Below are 14,364 nucleotides of genomic sequence, written 5' to 3'. Positions count from 1 at the left end.
GTGCTCTCTACTGTACATAGCCTATAGAATAATGTGCATATGTAATATACCTCATGGCTTATATAAATATAAAAAGACTTATTAAGGCTCTTATGGGCCTGAACTGCAATAAACATCAGGGAGATTTCATGTTTTGTGCCGATCATTTGGGTATACAATTTAAGCCTCATTCAGACGTCCATGAAACATGGTCTAAGTACGGACCACAATGCAAAGACTAGCCGTGGGTCTATTGACCTTAACTTGGTAGCCTCGTAGGCATGTATGAGACTGTCAAAATCCGTTTAGGAGACCCCCACACAATCCCAAGTGTTGCAGTCTGTATTTGTAAGTATCGCATCTTGTAAGAAGTCCTGAATAAATAAATATACTTATTTTGTATATTTAACAGTCCTCAAGACAAATACAAAAGGCTTTGGGGCAGAAAAGACGCAAGATGTCCAACAGGTAACAGCGTTTAATAAGAACAGACAGAACAAAGGGTGGTGGGGTGATATTTACAGGCCGGGAAAGACGATGGCTTGTTAGGACTCCTCCTCGTTAATGAGCATGTTGGGAATTCCTCTGTTGATGGGAAATTCTGTGCCAGACTCTGGACATTTCAAGGCGCCTTCAGTAACTTCAACCTGGCAGAGATAAATGAGAAGTTGAGTGCACCGGTCTAACATGGCGCATGTCTACCCCCCGCCCTACTTTTATCCTGGGGTCTTACCTCCAGCAATACATGATGAACTTTCTTCAAGAACTCCTCGTCATTTTCATATCCAGATACAAGCTCTCGTGGAAGGTCCGAGCCGTGCCCCAGCTGTAACGAGAGAAAACGAGTGTCATTACTTACACGTATTCTTTACACCGAGCTATAGAAAATCATTCTATAGTATATAATAATTAGGCCACTTCCTCATACAATGCCGGTACACCTGATGGCGGCATTATTATAAATCTAACAGGCACAACAGCAACACAGACTCTACATATTGTCAAAGCGAGCTGCAAAAGAATTCAACCCCTAGCAGAACTAAGTACCGTATTTTTCGGACTATAATACGCACTTTTATCCTCCAAAATTTTGGAGGAAAGTGGGGGTTACGTCTTATAGTCCGAATGTACACTACCGTTCAAAAGTTTGGGGTCATTTAGAAATTTCATTATTTTTGAAAGAAAAGCACATTTTTTTTTCAATGAAGCTAACATTAAATGAATCAGAAATACACTCTATACATTGTTAAGAGTGTTAAATGACTATTCTAGCTGCAAACATCTTGTTTTTATTGCAATATCTTCATAGGTGTATAGAGGCCCATTTCCAACAACCACCACTCCAGTGTTTTAATGGTACATTGTGTTTGCTAACTGTGTAAGAAGGCTAATGGATGCTTAGAAAACCCTAGAAATCCCTTGCACAAGTATGTTAGCCCAGCTGAAAACGGTTTGGCTGATTTGAGAAGCTATAAAATTGACCTTCCTTTGAGCTAGTTTAGAATCTGGAGAAAAAGAGAACTTTCATGTGAAACTCGACAGTCTATTCTTGCTCTTAGAAATGAAGGCTATTCCATGCGAGAAATTGCCAAGAAACTTAATTTCCTACAACGGTGTGTACTACTCCCTTCAGAGGAGAGCACAAACAGGCTCTAACCAGAGTAGAGAGAAGTGGGAGGCCCCGCTGCACAACTGAGCAACAAGACAAGTACATTAGAGTCTCTAGTTTGAGAAATCGACGCCTCACAGCTCCTCAACTGGCAGTTTCATTATATAGTACACGCAAAACGCCAGTGTCAACGTCTACAGTGAAGAGGCGACTCCGGGATGCTGGTCTTCAGGGCAAGGTAAAAGCCATATCTGAGACTGGCTAATAAAAGGAAAAGATTAATATGGGCAAAAGAACACAGACATTGGACAGAGGAAGATTGGAAAAAAGTTTTATGGACAGATGAATCAAAGTTTGAGGTGTTTGGATCACACAGAAGAACATTTGTGAGACACAGAACAACTGAAAAGATGCTGGAAGAGTGCCTGACGCCATCTGTCAAGCATGGTGGAGGTAATGTGATGGTCTGCGGTTGCTTTGGTGCTGGTAAAGTGGGAGATTAGTACAAGGTAAATGGGATTTTGAATAAGGAAGGCTATCACTCCATTTTGCAACGCCATGCCATACCCTGTGGACAGCGCTTGAGTGGAGCCAAATTTCATCCTACAACAGGACAATGACCCAAAGCACACCTCCAAATTATGCATGAACTATTTAGGGAAGAAGCAGGCGGCTGGTATTCTATCTGTAATGGAGTGGCCAGCGCAGTCACCAGATCTCAACCCCATTGGGCTGTTGTGGGAGCAGCTTGACCGTATGGTACGCAAAAGGTGCCCATCAAGCCAATCCAACTTGTGGGAGGGGCTTCAGGAAGCATGGGGGGAAATTTCTCAAGATTACCTCAGCAAATTAACAGCTAGAATGTCAAAGGCCTGCAATGCTGGAATTGCTACAAAGGAGCATTCTGTGACGAAAGCAAAGTTTGAAGGAGAAAATTATTCTTTCTAATAAAAATCATTATTTCTAACCTTGTCAATGTCTGGACTATATTTTGTAATCATTTTGCAACTCATTTGATAAATAAAAGTATGAGTTTTCATGGAAACACAAAATTGTCTGGGTGACCCCAAACTTTTGAACAGTAGTGTACATGGACTATATATGGTGGCTGTGGGTGGTGTGGGGGAGCGGCAGCGGGGGATCAGTGGGGCACAGGAGGAAAGAGCCGCCCGCTACTAAACAAAATGAATATTTACTGCTCCCCACGCCCATGGGCATGGACAGCAGTGAATATTCATTTTCCTTAATAGCACTCAATGTACCGCAGCGCAGCTCCTGCTGCAGCCAGCGGTCAGTGTGCCCGCTATTAAAGACCATGAATATTCACTACAATCCACTCCCATGGGTTGTAGTGACTATTCATGCACTTTAATAGCGGGCACACAGACCGCTGCAGGAGCCGTGCTGTGGGTACAGTGTGAGCGCTATTAGGGAGAATGAATGGTCACTGCTCCCCACGCACACAGTCCCGGCGTGGGGAGCAGTGACTCTTCCAGTACAGCATTTCACAGTGAACCATGCGCAGCTCACACTGAGATCAGTGCTGGCAGCAGAGCAGGACGCAGCGCTGGAACACAGGGGAAGAAAGGCGAGTAGAACTAGTTTTTTTTTTGTGTGCAGCATGGGATGGGGGGAGCCATGCATACCAGGGATAGGGGATAAGGGGTGCCATGCATACCGGGATTGGGGATAAGGGGTGCCATGCATACCAGGATTGGGGATGAGGGGTGCCATGCATACCAGGATAGGGGTGCCATGCATACCAGGATGGGGGCCACATATAACAGGAAGGAAGGGCCATATATACCCGGATGGAGGATATTAACAGAATTGGGGGACATTACCCCTATACCAGTGTCAGCAGCAGGCCCCTTCCCCCATAACAGTGCATCATGACCACATTTTTTGCTTACATTTTTTTATCGGTCGACCATGACAGCACCACGAGAGAGGGGATCCGCCCACCAAGGAGAGGAAACCTACAGGCTTAAAAGGGGGCGGCCCTCTCTCTCGCCTCAGTTTGGTTTCCTGTCCTTGATGGAGGGAACCTATTGCAGGCCCGTGGAAGAACTGGATAGCGACAGCTGTTGAGCAGCGCCCCTATCTGGGATCGGCAGCTCCAGCGTCTACTATGCGGGTGCATCCCTATCTGGGAAAGGCACAGCATTCTTGCACCGGATAAGCAGGGGGCTGCGCCCCTATCTGGGGTGGCAGCCCTTTCATCATCTGCTTCAGCCAGGTTTGCGCCCCTTTCTGTTGGGGGTGGGGGTGGGGGTCTGCTCCGGACTGCGCCCCTATCTGGGGTGGCAGGCCCACCATCGCCCTGAAGATGATGCGGGTTGCGTGGGATGCCGTCCCCATCGACACCCGGCGGAGGTCGGCGCGTTGGATATCCGGGAGGCTGCGCACCGATTTGGGGTAGCAGGCCTGTCGGTCTTAGCAGAGCCTACCTGGAGCGGCGGAGACTGGAACTTCCCGGCGAGAGGCTCGTGTGGGCGCGCACTTCCGGCCTCCTCCTGTAAGTCGCGGTCCGATGATGTCACCGCGCCTCAGGGCGGTCACGTGATCGGGACCCGGAAGTCCGGTCACGTACGTCTAAGTGTAAGTGCGGTATTAACCGCGGCGGCGTCCCTGGGTGGATACAGACCGTGAGATCTCCCCAGCCCCTGATGACTCCTTGTCGTCGGCTTATGAGTTGGACTCGGACAACTCAGCCTCTTCATCATCCACTTCCTCAGACAGTGGTGCGGGTCAGCATTGTTTCCCACTTAATGGAGTTAATGGTTTGCTTAAAGCGATTCGGTCAACCATGGGTATTACAGAGGCCAGACCGGAAAAATCAGTCCAGGACGTAATGTTCAGGGGGCTGGGGCAGAGGAAAAGAAGAAGTTTTCCCTTTAACGATAAACTTCAGGACTTGATACGTAGAGAATGGAAAAGGCCAGAGAGAAAGGGTATTCTCCCTCCGTTCTTTAAAAGAAAATACCCCTTTGAAGACTCAGCTTCTTCCTCCTGGGAGAAAGCCCCAAGAATAGATGTGGCTATAGCTAAGGCATCTAAACGATCCTCTCTCCCCTTTGACGATATGGGGGCTCTTAAGGACCCTTTGGATAGAAAAGCTGACATCTTTCTCAAACGGACCTGGGAAACGTCTGCGGGGGCCTTAAAGCCAGCGGTTGCCGCTACTTGTACCACCAGGTCCCTAATGATATGGTTGGACCAACTTGAATCCCATCTAAGAAATAACACCCCCAGGAAGGAGATTTTATCAAATAGGTCACTCCTACAGGGGGCAGCAGCCTTCCTGGCGGATGCCTCTGCGTATTCAGTCAGACTGGCAGCGAGGTCAGCCGTCATGTCCAACGCAGCCCGTAGAGCCTTGTGGCTTAAATGTTGGCCAGGTGATATTCAGACAAGAAAGAGACTCTGTACTATACCGTGCGAAGGAGAGCATCTTTTTGGGCCTGTTCTGGACGAGCTTCTGGATAAAGCTAGTGACAAAAAGAAAGGTTTCCCTAGCTTGTCTATCCCCGCTCATAAACGTCCTTTCCATAGGAGAAGGTTTCTATGAAAAAGACCGCAGAAGAGTCAGGAGAAATGGGAAGACTGCAGACCGAAAGGTAGAGGGCTCCTATCCCTATAACCGAGGGCCATGGAAACCGAGTCAATGACTCGCAGCCCAGGTAGGGGGGAGGCTGTTGGGCTAAAAATTTCTTCTACTAACTGGATCCTTGATTTGGTAGGTTCGGGTCTGAGATTCGAGTTTCGGCAGATTACTCGTGGGAGATTCATCTTGACCCCAAACCATTCCTCAGTATTAGAGCAGACGGCCCTACAAGTGGAAGTCCTGAACTTGGTTCATAAAGCAGTCCTAGTGGAAGTCCCGACAGCAGAAAAGGGGCTAGGATTCTACTCGCCTCTCTTTTTGGTTTCTAAGCCGGACGGTTCTTTTAGGTGCATCATTAACCTTAAAGCCCTTAATAAGTTTTTGTTAGTTCCCACCTTTAAGATGGAATCCATTAAATCTACAATAAAGTTACTTTTTTCAGGCTGTTACATGGTAGTGTTAAGACGCCTATTACCATGTACCGATACATACGGACTGCCAGAAATACCTTAGGGTGGCTTTGATCATAGATGGAGAAATTAAACATTTCCAGTTTAAAGCCTTACCATTCGGTCTGGCCAAAGCCCCCATGGTATTTACTAAGGTTATAGCGGAAGTCATGGCTCATGTTAGGGAACATAATATTTTAATTATCCCTTGCCTGGATGATTTCTTGATAGTTGAAGACTCAGCCTCCCAATGTGATAATCATCTTAAATTAGTCATCTCCAGCTTAGAAAGTCTGGGCTGGATCCTAAATCTAGAAAAGGCCAGGGTAGTGTCTTCAAAAATACAACAGTTCTTGGGTGTTATGTTGGATTCAGACCTTCAAATATGTTTCCTCCCGGAAGCCAAAAAACAAAAAGGTTAAAATTCTAGTAGAGAAAGCATTATCAAACCCGGTCATGTCCCTTAGAGCTGCGATGTCCTTGTTGGGTACCCATGTTTAGCAAAGGCCCTGAGAAAGACCATGTAAGGTCGAAACGTTGGCCTGCTTTTCACTTATGGGGAATTCTGTTAATAAAAACCAATTTTCGCATCTATACTGGAGTGCCGAAGTTCTTTTGATACTTGTTGGGTACCCTGTCATCTTGCCTTCCTGGGGTTCTGTGGGCACCATACCACTCCAGGGTTCTACAATGGGACGTTCTACATAATGAGGTTTTGTTAGATGGGCACTTAGAAGGACAAATGTCCTTGTCACCCCGATCAGTTGTGTCCTTGCAGTGGTGGGTGAACGAGGCGAACCTGTCACGAGGTGTTCCCTGGGTGTTTACAACCGATGCAAGCTTCCGTGGGTGGGGGGCCCATCTGGGGGATATGGTTGCCCAGGGCTCCTGGTCAGACGCTGAAAAGGGTCTTTCCTTCAACACTAAAGAACTGCTAGGAGTGGATAAGGCGATTAACCATTTCTTGCCTTTCCTTCATGATAAGAATGTTAAAATCCTTTCAGATAATTGGATAGCTGTAGCTTACGTGGTCAGGGGGTTACACGTTCTGGATCACTGATGAGAGCGACGGATCATCTTTTTCAGATTTCGGAATGCAATCTCCTTTCCTTAATGGCCCTCCACATCAAAGGAAAAGAAAACAAAGGCAGACTACTTAAGCCGTTTTTCTCTGAAGTAGGGCGAATGGGAACTAAAGCAGGACATTTTTTCCCAAATAGTCCGAAAATGGGGACTTCCGGTGGTAGATCTCTTTGCCACAAGGCTAAATCGAAAGACAGAGCTCTTTTGCTCCCTAAATCCCAGAGAAAACCCCCTGGCAGTGGACGCTCTCCAAATAACTTGTATTTCAGTCTGGCCTACGCCTTCCCCCCATTGAATCTCCTTCCCATGGTCCTAAAAAAGATCAGAGAGGACAAGGGGAGGGTCCTTCTGGTCGCCCCCTTTTGGCCCAGGAGGCCCTGGTTCTCATGCCTGAGGAACATGTCCATCTCCGATCCTTGGGTCCTACCCGAAATCCGGATCTCCTCAGCCAGGGTCCAATAGTCCATCCTCAAGCTCCTGGCCTCCATTTGACGGTGTGGAACTTGAGAGGTCTCTGTTAGAACGCAAAGGATTCTCCCGAGATCTAGTGGCTACACTAATGCGTAGTAGAAAACCTGTCACTACCAGGATTTACGCTAGAACTTGGAATTTTTTTTTTTTTTATCTTTCTCGAGTTCTACAGTTGGTGAGGGGGCGCCAATTGGTAAAATTTTAGAATTTTTACAGAAGGGCCTCGAGTTGGGGTTGGCAACAAGTACCCTTAAAGTCCAAGTCTCCGCCTTAGGTGCCCTATATAACTGTGACTTGGCAGGAAATTACTGGATTTCTCGCTTTATCAAAGCTGTGTTTAGATCCAGGCCTGTTATCAAAAGCAATTTAGTACCCTGGGATCTAAATTTAGTTCTAAAAGCATTAACCGGTTCACCTTTTGAACCAATAGATTCAGCATCCCTTAAGTCCATCTCCCTTAAAACAGCGCTTCTAATAGCTCTAACATCAGCTAGAAGGATTAGTGACATCCAGGCTCTGTCTTCAGCCCCACCTTTCACTCAGATCCTGGACGATAGAATAATTCTTAGAACGGACCCAGCATATCTCCCTAAAGTAGCTTCCCGTTTCCATAGACTCCAAGAAGTAATCCTACCCTCATTCTGTCCTAATCCAAGTAACCAAAAAGAAGCAGAGTTCCATACCTTAGATGTAAGAAGATGTGTGATTAGGTACCTTTCGGTCACCCAGGCTTTCAGGAAAGATAGTTACTTGTTTATCTCCTACCAAGGGGTTAGAAAGGGACTTAAAGTTGCTAAGTCCACCATAGCTAGGTGGATCAGGGAGGCTATTACTCTAGCCTATGTCTCCAGCGGTGAGGAAGCACCACAGGGGTTGAAGGCTCACTCTACCCGAGCAGTGGCAACCTCGTGGGCGGAGAAGATGGGTGTCTCGATGGAAGACATATGAAAGGCTGCTACCTGGTCTTCTTCATCTACCTTCTATAGGCACTATAGACTGGATTTGGGTGTTTCATCTGACCTCACATTTGGGAGAAGGGTGCTCCAGGTTGTGGTCCCGCCCTAGACTTTTTCCATCTCTGCAATTCTCTCGTGGTGCTGTCATGGTCGACTGATAAAGTCATAAGTTACTTACCGGTAACGGGATTTTTCGGAGACCATGACAGCACCCTTACATTCCCTCCCTTCACTTTATGGGAGCACTCCTCATCTATTAATTACAATTTTCTCACTTAGTGGTGTTGTATAAAAACATTATTTTTATGATTGTTTACCATGTCTACTAACCTGGCGGTCCTCTCAATGCTCTGTAATCCAAACTGAGGCGAGAGAGGGGGCCGGCCCCTTTTAAGCCTGTAGGTTTCCTCTCCTTGGTGGGCGGATCCCCTCTCTCGTGGTGCTGTTATGGTCACCGAAAAATCCCGTTACCGGTAAGTAACTTATGACTTTTTCTATTTTCCTCCTCTAAAACCTAGGTGTGTCTTATGGTCCGGTGCGTCTTATAATCCAAAAAATACGGTACACTGGGGAGATTAAAAAAGTTCAACGTGGTTTACCCCTGACTGACATGTCGGATGCACGTTGCTGAGTCTTCTCCATATACACTGAGTGCCAGCTGTGTTATACAGCCAGAACCTGCCTTTAACAGCAGCAATCAAACCATCAGAATCAATTTTCGGTAACAGCATTTCCCACAATTCAAAGAAAATAAAAAGAGATCAAAATGTCATAAGTATCCAAAAATGGCCTGGATAAAACACGTCAGTTCTAAGTGCAAAAAATAAGCCTTTGCACAGGAACATAAAAAAAAAGGTACAGATCTCAAAAAAATTGGACAAAACTAAAAAAAAATATGTTGGTTTGTGTCACCAACCAAGCTTTTGTTTCTTTAACTGCTAAAATATTTAAAAAAAAAAGAAATACAAGTTTGGTATCGCGGGAGTTGTATTATCCTGAAGAATCATACTGCCAGGTCATTGGTACAGCAAAATAAATGCCAAACCCAAAAAAAACAATGGCAGAATCGTTTTTTTTTTTCTTTTCACTATTACACCCCACTTTTAATTTATTTATTTTTTACTGCTCTTCAGTATATTATTTGGTAAAATGAATGAGGTCATTACAAGCTACAAATCAACAAATCATACTGCAAAAAAATATAAAAAAAACAGCCCCCAATACGGCTATGTCGCCGGAAAAAGAAAAGTCATTGCTCTTGGATGAAAATACAAAAATGTTATTACATATATATGTATGTGAGTGGGAGCCAAAGCCAGGAGTGGGTGATAAATGCAGAATTGGTGACTTGTTTCTATTCTACCTTTTCTCTGATTGTTCCTCACCTGGTTTGGGCTCCCACTCCTGAGAAAAAATACTGGCCAAATACTGATAGTGGGGCCGTGGCCTAAGCCTGTGGCTCCACTATGACTTTAGCTGCACGACCTGCATCCCAACCAAAGATGGTTATTTGCAGCTGCTACATCACAGCACAATACAAGTGAATAGGGGGTTGGAGGCCCAGGGTGCAGCGATTGCAACAAGTCGCAAAAAATCCAACCCGGCTGTATTGTTTGTGCAGCAGCTATACATAATGATCTTTGGACTCCTACAGTGTCGCAGCCGAAGTCTCCGTGTAGCAGTGTCCTAAAGATTCCTGCTTGAAATACATGAACACTTATTGCAGGGTCACAGGTTTTTTTATAGTGAATATTGGAGGTATCATTTGGAAGTGGGAGTTGAGGAAAGACAAGGCGCAGTCTATTCTATGTTATAAGCAAAGAAATAAAAGTAGCAAAATTGAAAAATAAAAAGTATTAAAAGAGGATTAAAAGCGGTGAGTGATGCTACATACTCATTTCTCCACCTAGATGCTGGAGTGAATAAAGGATACTCACACTCTCTGCAGACTGCACCAGGGCCTCCCATTCCAGCTTAGGGATCATACGTGTCACAAACTCTCGGTTGAAGTCCACAGAATTCAGCTTCACCTCCTCTGCCTAAAATCAAAGCAGAGAAAACATGGAAGTCATTCAGTACAAATAACAGAGCGGAGCGGAGACTGGACTTATTCTAGACTGCATCCTAGTGCAGCGCCATCTAGTGCTGAAAGAGGGAAATTAGGCGCCGCTCCGTAGCAAAGGGGCTCCAGTGTGATGAGTTGATTCCAAAAAGCACTGACCAGGGAGGACTGGGTAAAACTCAATTAAGTCTTGCAAAGGTTTTTTTGTGCAGGAAATAGTAGGAATAAGACATAATTATGAAAGATCAAACCTGGAAAATATTAATGTCTGTCTACACAGGTGAGATATATGTGACGGCTCACGGGGGCTGGGGATCAAGTACACTTGCATTCAACCTGTATGTCCACCTGCTGAAAGTCCCATGGCTGCCATATTGGAAAAACGCATGTAATGTACTCTACATTTTTCATGCAGAAAAAAAACACTGCAAAAAATGCTTTGTATGAACATACCCAAACTGGGTTCTCCAGCTCTGTATATGCACAAGAGTCAGTTATGTAGGTTACGCAGGAGGTGCCAGTACATAAATCATCAAACATCATTGGCGGAATGCAGATACTGTCATGGCTGAAAGTGTTGGCACCCTTGAAATTGTTCCAGAAAATTATTGCGGTTACACGTTTTGTTATACACATGTTTATTTTCTTTGTGTGTATTGGAACAACACAAAAAAAAAAAAAGAGAAAAAAAAGGAAAATTGGACATAATTTCACACAAAACTCCAAAAATGGTCAGGACAAAAATTGTTGGCACCTTTCCAAATTTGTGTGTAAACAACTTTGTTTCAAGCATGTGATGCTCGTTCAAACTCACGTGTGGCAAGTAAAAGATGTGGGCAATATGAAAATCATACCTGAAACCAGACAAAAAGGAGAGAAGTTCACTCAATCTTTGCATTGTGTGCGCACACTAAGCATGGAGAACAAAAAGAGGAAAAGAGAACTGTCTGAGGACTTGAGAACCAAAATTATTGAAAAAAAAAAAATTAATAATGTCACGGTTACAAGTTCATCTCCACCGATCTTGATGTTCCTTTGTCAACAGTGCGCAACATAATCAAGAAGTTTACACCCCATGGCACTGTAGCTCATCTCCCTGGATGTGGATGGCGGAGAAAAATTGATGAAAGGTTGCAGCGCAGGATAATCTGGATGGTAGATACACAGCCCCAATCAAGGTCCAAAGAAATTCAAGCTGTCCTGCAGACTCAGGGAGCATCAGTGTCAGCGCGAACTATCCGTCGACATTTGAATGAAATGCTATGGCAGGAGACCCAGGAGGACCCCACTGCTGACACAGAGACATAAAAGGCTAGACTGGTTTGCCAAAATTTACATGGGTAAGTGTCTTGTGGACAGATGAGACCAAGATAGAGCTTTTTGATAAAGCACATTGTTCAACTGTTTACCAAAAATGGAATGAGGCCTACAAAGAAAAGAACACAATAAGTACAGTTAAATATGGTGGAGGTTCAAAGATGTTTTGGGGTTGTTTTGCTGCCTCTGGCACTGAGTGCCTTGAATGTGTGCAAGGCATCACGAAATCTGAAGATTACCAAAGGATTTTGGATCTCAATGTAGTGCGCAGCGTCAGAAAGCTGGGTATGCATGCTTCTTGCTAACATTCAGTAGATTAAAGGAGTTTTCCAGGCTTGGTGCTTAAGTCTGCAATCTGACTACAAATTTGTGAATCCTCCTATCGTGCACAGTGCATACTGTCATGATTGTCCAGAGCAGAGAGCATGACTGCCAGTATGTGATTTGCATACATGCGGTCACATGCTGACTAGACGTGCACGGCTTCGCTTGATAAAAATGAATTGAGTGAGGCCGGACACATCTAGTTGGAATGTAGCTAGAAGTATGCAAAACGCATACTCGTCGTCACATGACCGCCAGCTCCCGGAGAATCCTCACACTGCGCTATGAGAGTATTCACAAGGCTGCAGTCACATAGATTGATTGCAGACTTAAAGGAGTTGGCCACTACTTTTTATGATTCCCTCAATCGATGGACCCTGTGCACCCAAGTGTTTTTTCTAATTACCTCATGCTGTCCGCGGGCCACTCACAGGCATCACGTGACCCACCGCTGATGTCACGTCAAGTGAGGTGTGACATCAGTGATGCGGTCCCCGCGGTGGCTGCTGGGTTGTGGGCGGGGTTTCCCCTTGCGTCACACCCAGCATCCACAGTGCACTTTCCCAATGAATGGGGAGAGGCAGAGCGCGTGGTGGATACCGGGTGTGATGTGCGGGGTAACCCTGCCCATATCACATTAATCAGAGGGGAAAGCAGCACTGAGTCATGCCCGGCTGCAGCCAGAAGTTGACGTGACATCAGAGGATGTCAGTGCCGGCTGCAGCCAGGGGTCACGTGATACCAGTAATAGCGCCGCTCATAGGCAATAAGGATAGCAGAAGGTAGTTAGAAAAACACTTAGGGGCACTGGGTCCATCAATTGGTGGTAATCATAAAAAATAGTGGCCAATTTCTTTAAGCCCCGAGCCTGGACAACCCGTTTAATCTCCTGAATGTTAGCAAGAAGCATGGAGTGTGCCTATAGAATCAGACTACACAGGGGTTAGTGGTAGTCTGTAACCATGGAGACGGACTAGCACAGACACACAAGGAGAATTTATCATCAGAAGGATTTTTTGTTTCTTTAGGCTATGTGCCCACAATGCAGAAATGCTCCGGATTTTTTCCTGAGCGTTTCTGCATCTCCCTGGCAGAAAAAAAGCATGCGGATTGTACATGCGTTTTCCTGCCAGGGACATGCGGATGTGAAGCGTTCTTCACATGCATTTCTGCATGCGGGTTGTCAAGCGCTTTCTAAGTGATTTTAGCATCACTTGGAAAGTGCTTGACAACTTGGTCACACTATATAAATCCATGCAAACAGCATGGATTTATATAGTGTGACTGAAAAAATGGTAAAAAATAAAAAAATAAATCTATACTTACCTTCTGATGGCCCCCGGAGTCTTGCTTCGCTCCGTCCTGGCTTGCTGGCAGCTCGCGGTACACTACACTGAAGGACCTGCCGTCACATGACTAAATGACGTCAGCACAGGTCCTTCAGTCCACCGCGATCTGCTGACAAGTGAAGACAAGAGCACCGGGGGCCATCAGAACGTAAATATATTTATTTTTTATTCTTTTTTTTACAGGTTCTATGGTACCCGGGTCCGGGGGAGAGTCTCCTGTCCTCCACACCCGGGTACCATCCGCACATTGAAACGCATGGATTCCGCATGTACAGATGCAGTGATGCGGATTCCATGCGTTCCAATGCAAGTCAATGGCGGCGAAAACGCAGCTCTTCCACAAAATAATTTGTAGTGCTGCGTTTTTTTCCGCAATGATAATCCGCAGTGGAAATCTCCGCACCATGTGCACAGCACATGCGGATTATCATTGGGGAACATGGCAGGCCTTCTACCATGCGTTATTTAAGCGTTTCTGCAGTGTTTTTGCCACTGCGGAAATGCTTGAAAAAATGCATCGTGGGCACACAGCCTTACGGGGGGTCGGGTCCTTGGGGGGAGGAGCACCTCATGGGGCCCTCGGGGTGGGCATGGCTCGAGCATACTCTGCATAATTACCATGAGCCGCGCACTAAATAAAAAAAACTCTCTCTGGAACCGTATGGCGGATTTTAAGAAAACACAAAGTAGAATATTCAGGGGAGCAGCAGGAATAGAATTTGGGGAAAAACTGCACACTTTTAATCTGGTGATAATTGCAAAAAAAACAAACAAAAAAAACAACTACCCCCCACCAAAATCAACCGGGGCAGAGTCATAGCCCTAAAATCATATACAGAGAAGACAGGAAAAAGGCCCAGACCAGAGATAAACATGAGGGGGGATGGCGCAGACAGACAAGTATTATACCCGGATGATTAGCGGGAATCCTCGCGTCACCCCGCTTACGTGGCTCCGCAGCATATTATGCGTCAAAAGCTTCATCCTCCGGTACCGGCACCCACGTGCTTCACACTTCAATTACTTCCGGGCACGTAGGTCACCGCACGTCTGTAGCTCCGCCTCCAATTCGTGTCGCTAAGCGACTGTGCAGGTAGACGTCCCTGTTCTAAGCGCAAGCGCATTGGGGGTGAGAGGCACGCGCATGCGCTCTATCCG

At 45.8% G+C, this 14,364-nt stretch overlaps 1 protein-coding gene across 1 annotated transcript; it reads right to left on the bottom strand.

Moving 5' to 3' along the window:
- Positions 1-439: 439 nt before the first annotated feature.
- On the bottom strand, positions 440-14,362 carry TRMT112 (tRNA methyltransferase activator subunit 11-2). The gene is made up of 4 exons (XM_073658505.1): positions 14,116-14,362; positions 10,092-10,193; positions 713-805; positions 440-626 (listed from the first exon to the last, which is right to left on the bottom strand). Exons 1-4 carry the CDS (start codon positions 14,188-14,190, stop codon positions 525-527), a joined length of 372 nt encoding a protein of 123 aa, XP_073514606.1. The 5' UTR covers positions 14,191-14,362; the 3' UTR covers positions 440-524.
- Between the last annotated feature and the right edge of the window lie 2 nt (positions 14,363-14,364).

Source organism: Phyllobates terribilis, unplaced genomic scaffold (genome assembly GCF_046119375.1).
Source record: "Phyllobates terribilis strain yellow unplaced genomic scaffold, ASM4611937v1 Scaffold_13__5_contigs__length_258822181, whole genome shotgun sequence".
Lineage (NCBI taxonomy): Eukaryota > Metazoa > Chordata > Amphibia > Anura > Dendrobatidae > Phyllobates > Phyllobates terribilis.
The sequence above is the reverse complement of the archived record's forward strand: the minus strand, read 5'-3'. Positions and strand labels throughout refer to the sequence as shown.

What these genes read in the sequence shown, in the direction of transcription:
- TRMT112 (XM_073658505.1), bottom strand. Translation starts at nt 14,190, where the DNA reads ATGAAGCTTTTGACGCATAATATGCTGCGGAGCCACGTAAGCGGGGTG. An exon ending in GATTCCCGCTAATCATCCGG is followed by an intron (nt 10,194 to 14,115) that starts GTATAATACTTG and finishes CTTTGATTTTAG; the next exon opens with GCAGAGGAGGTGAAGCTGAA. An exon ending in TGGTGCAGTCTGCAGAGAGT is followed by an intron (nt 806 to 10,091) that starts GTGAGTATCCTT and finishes CTCTCGTTACAG; the next exon opens with CTGGGGCACGGCTCGGACCT.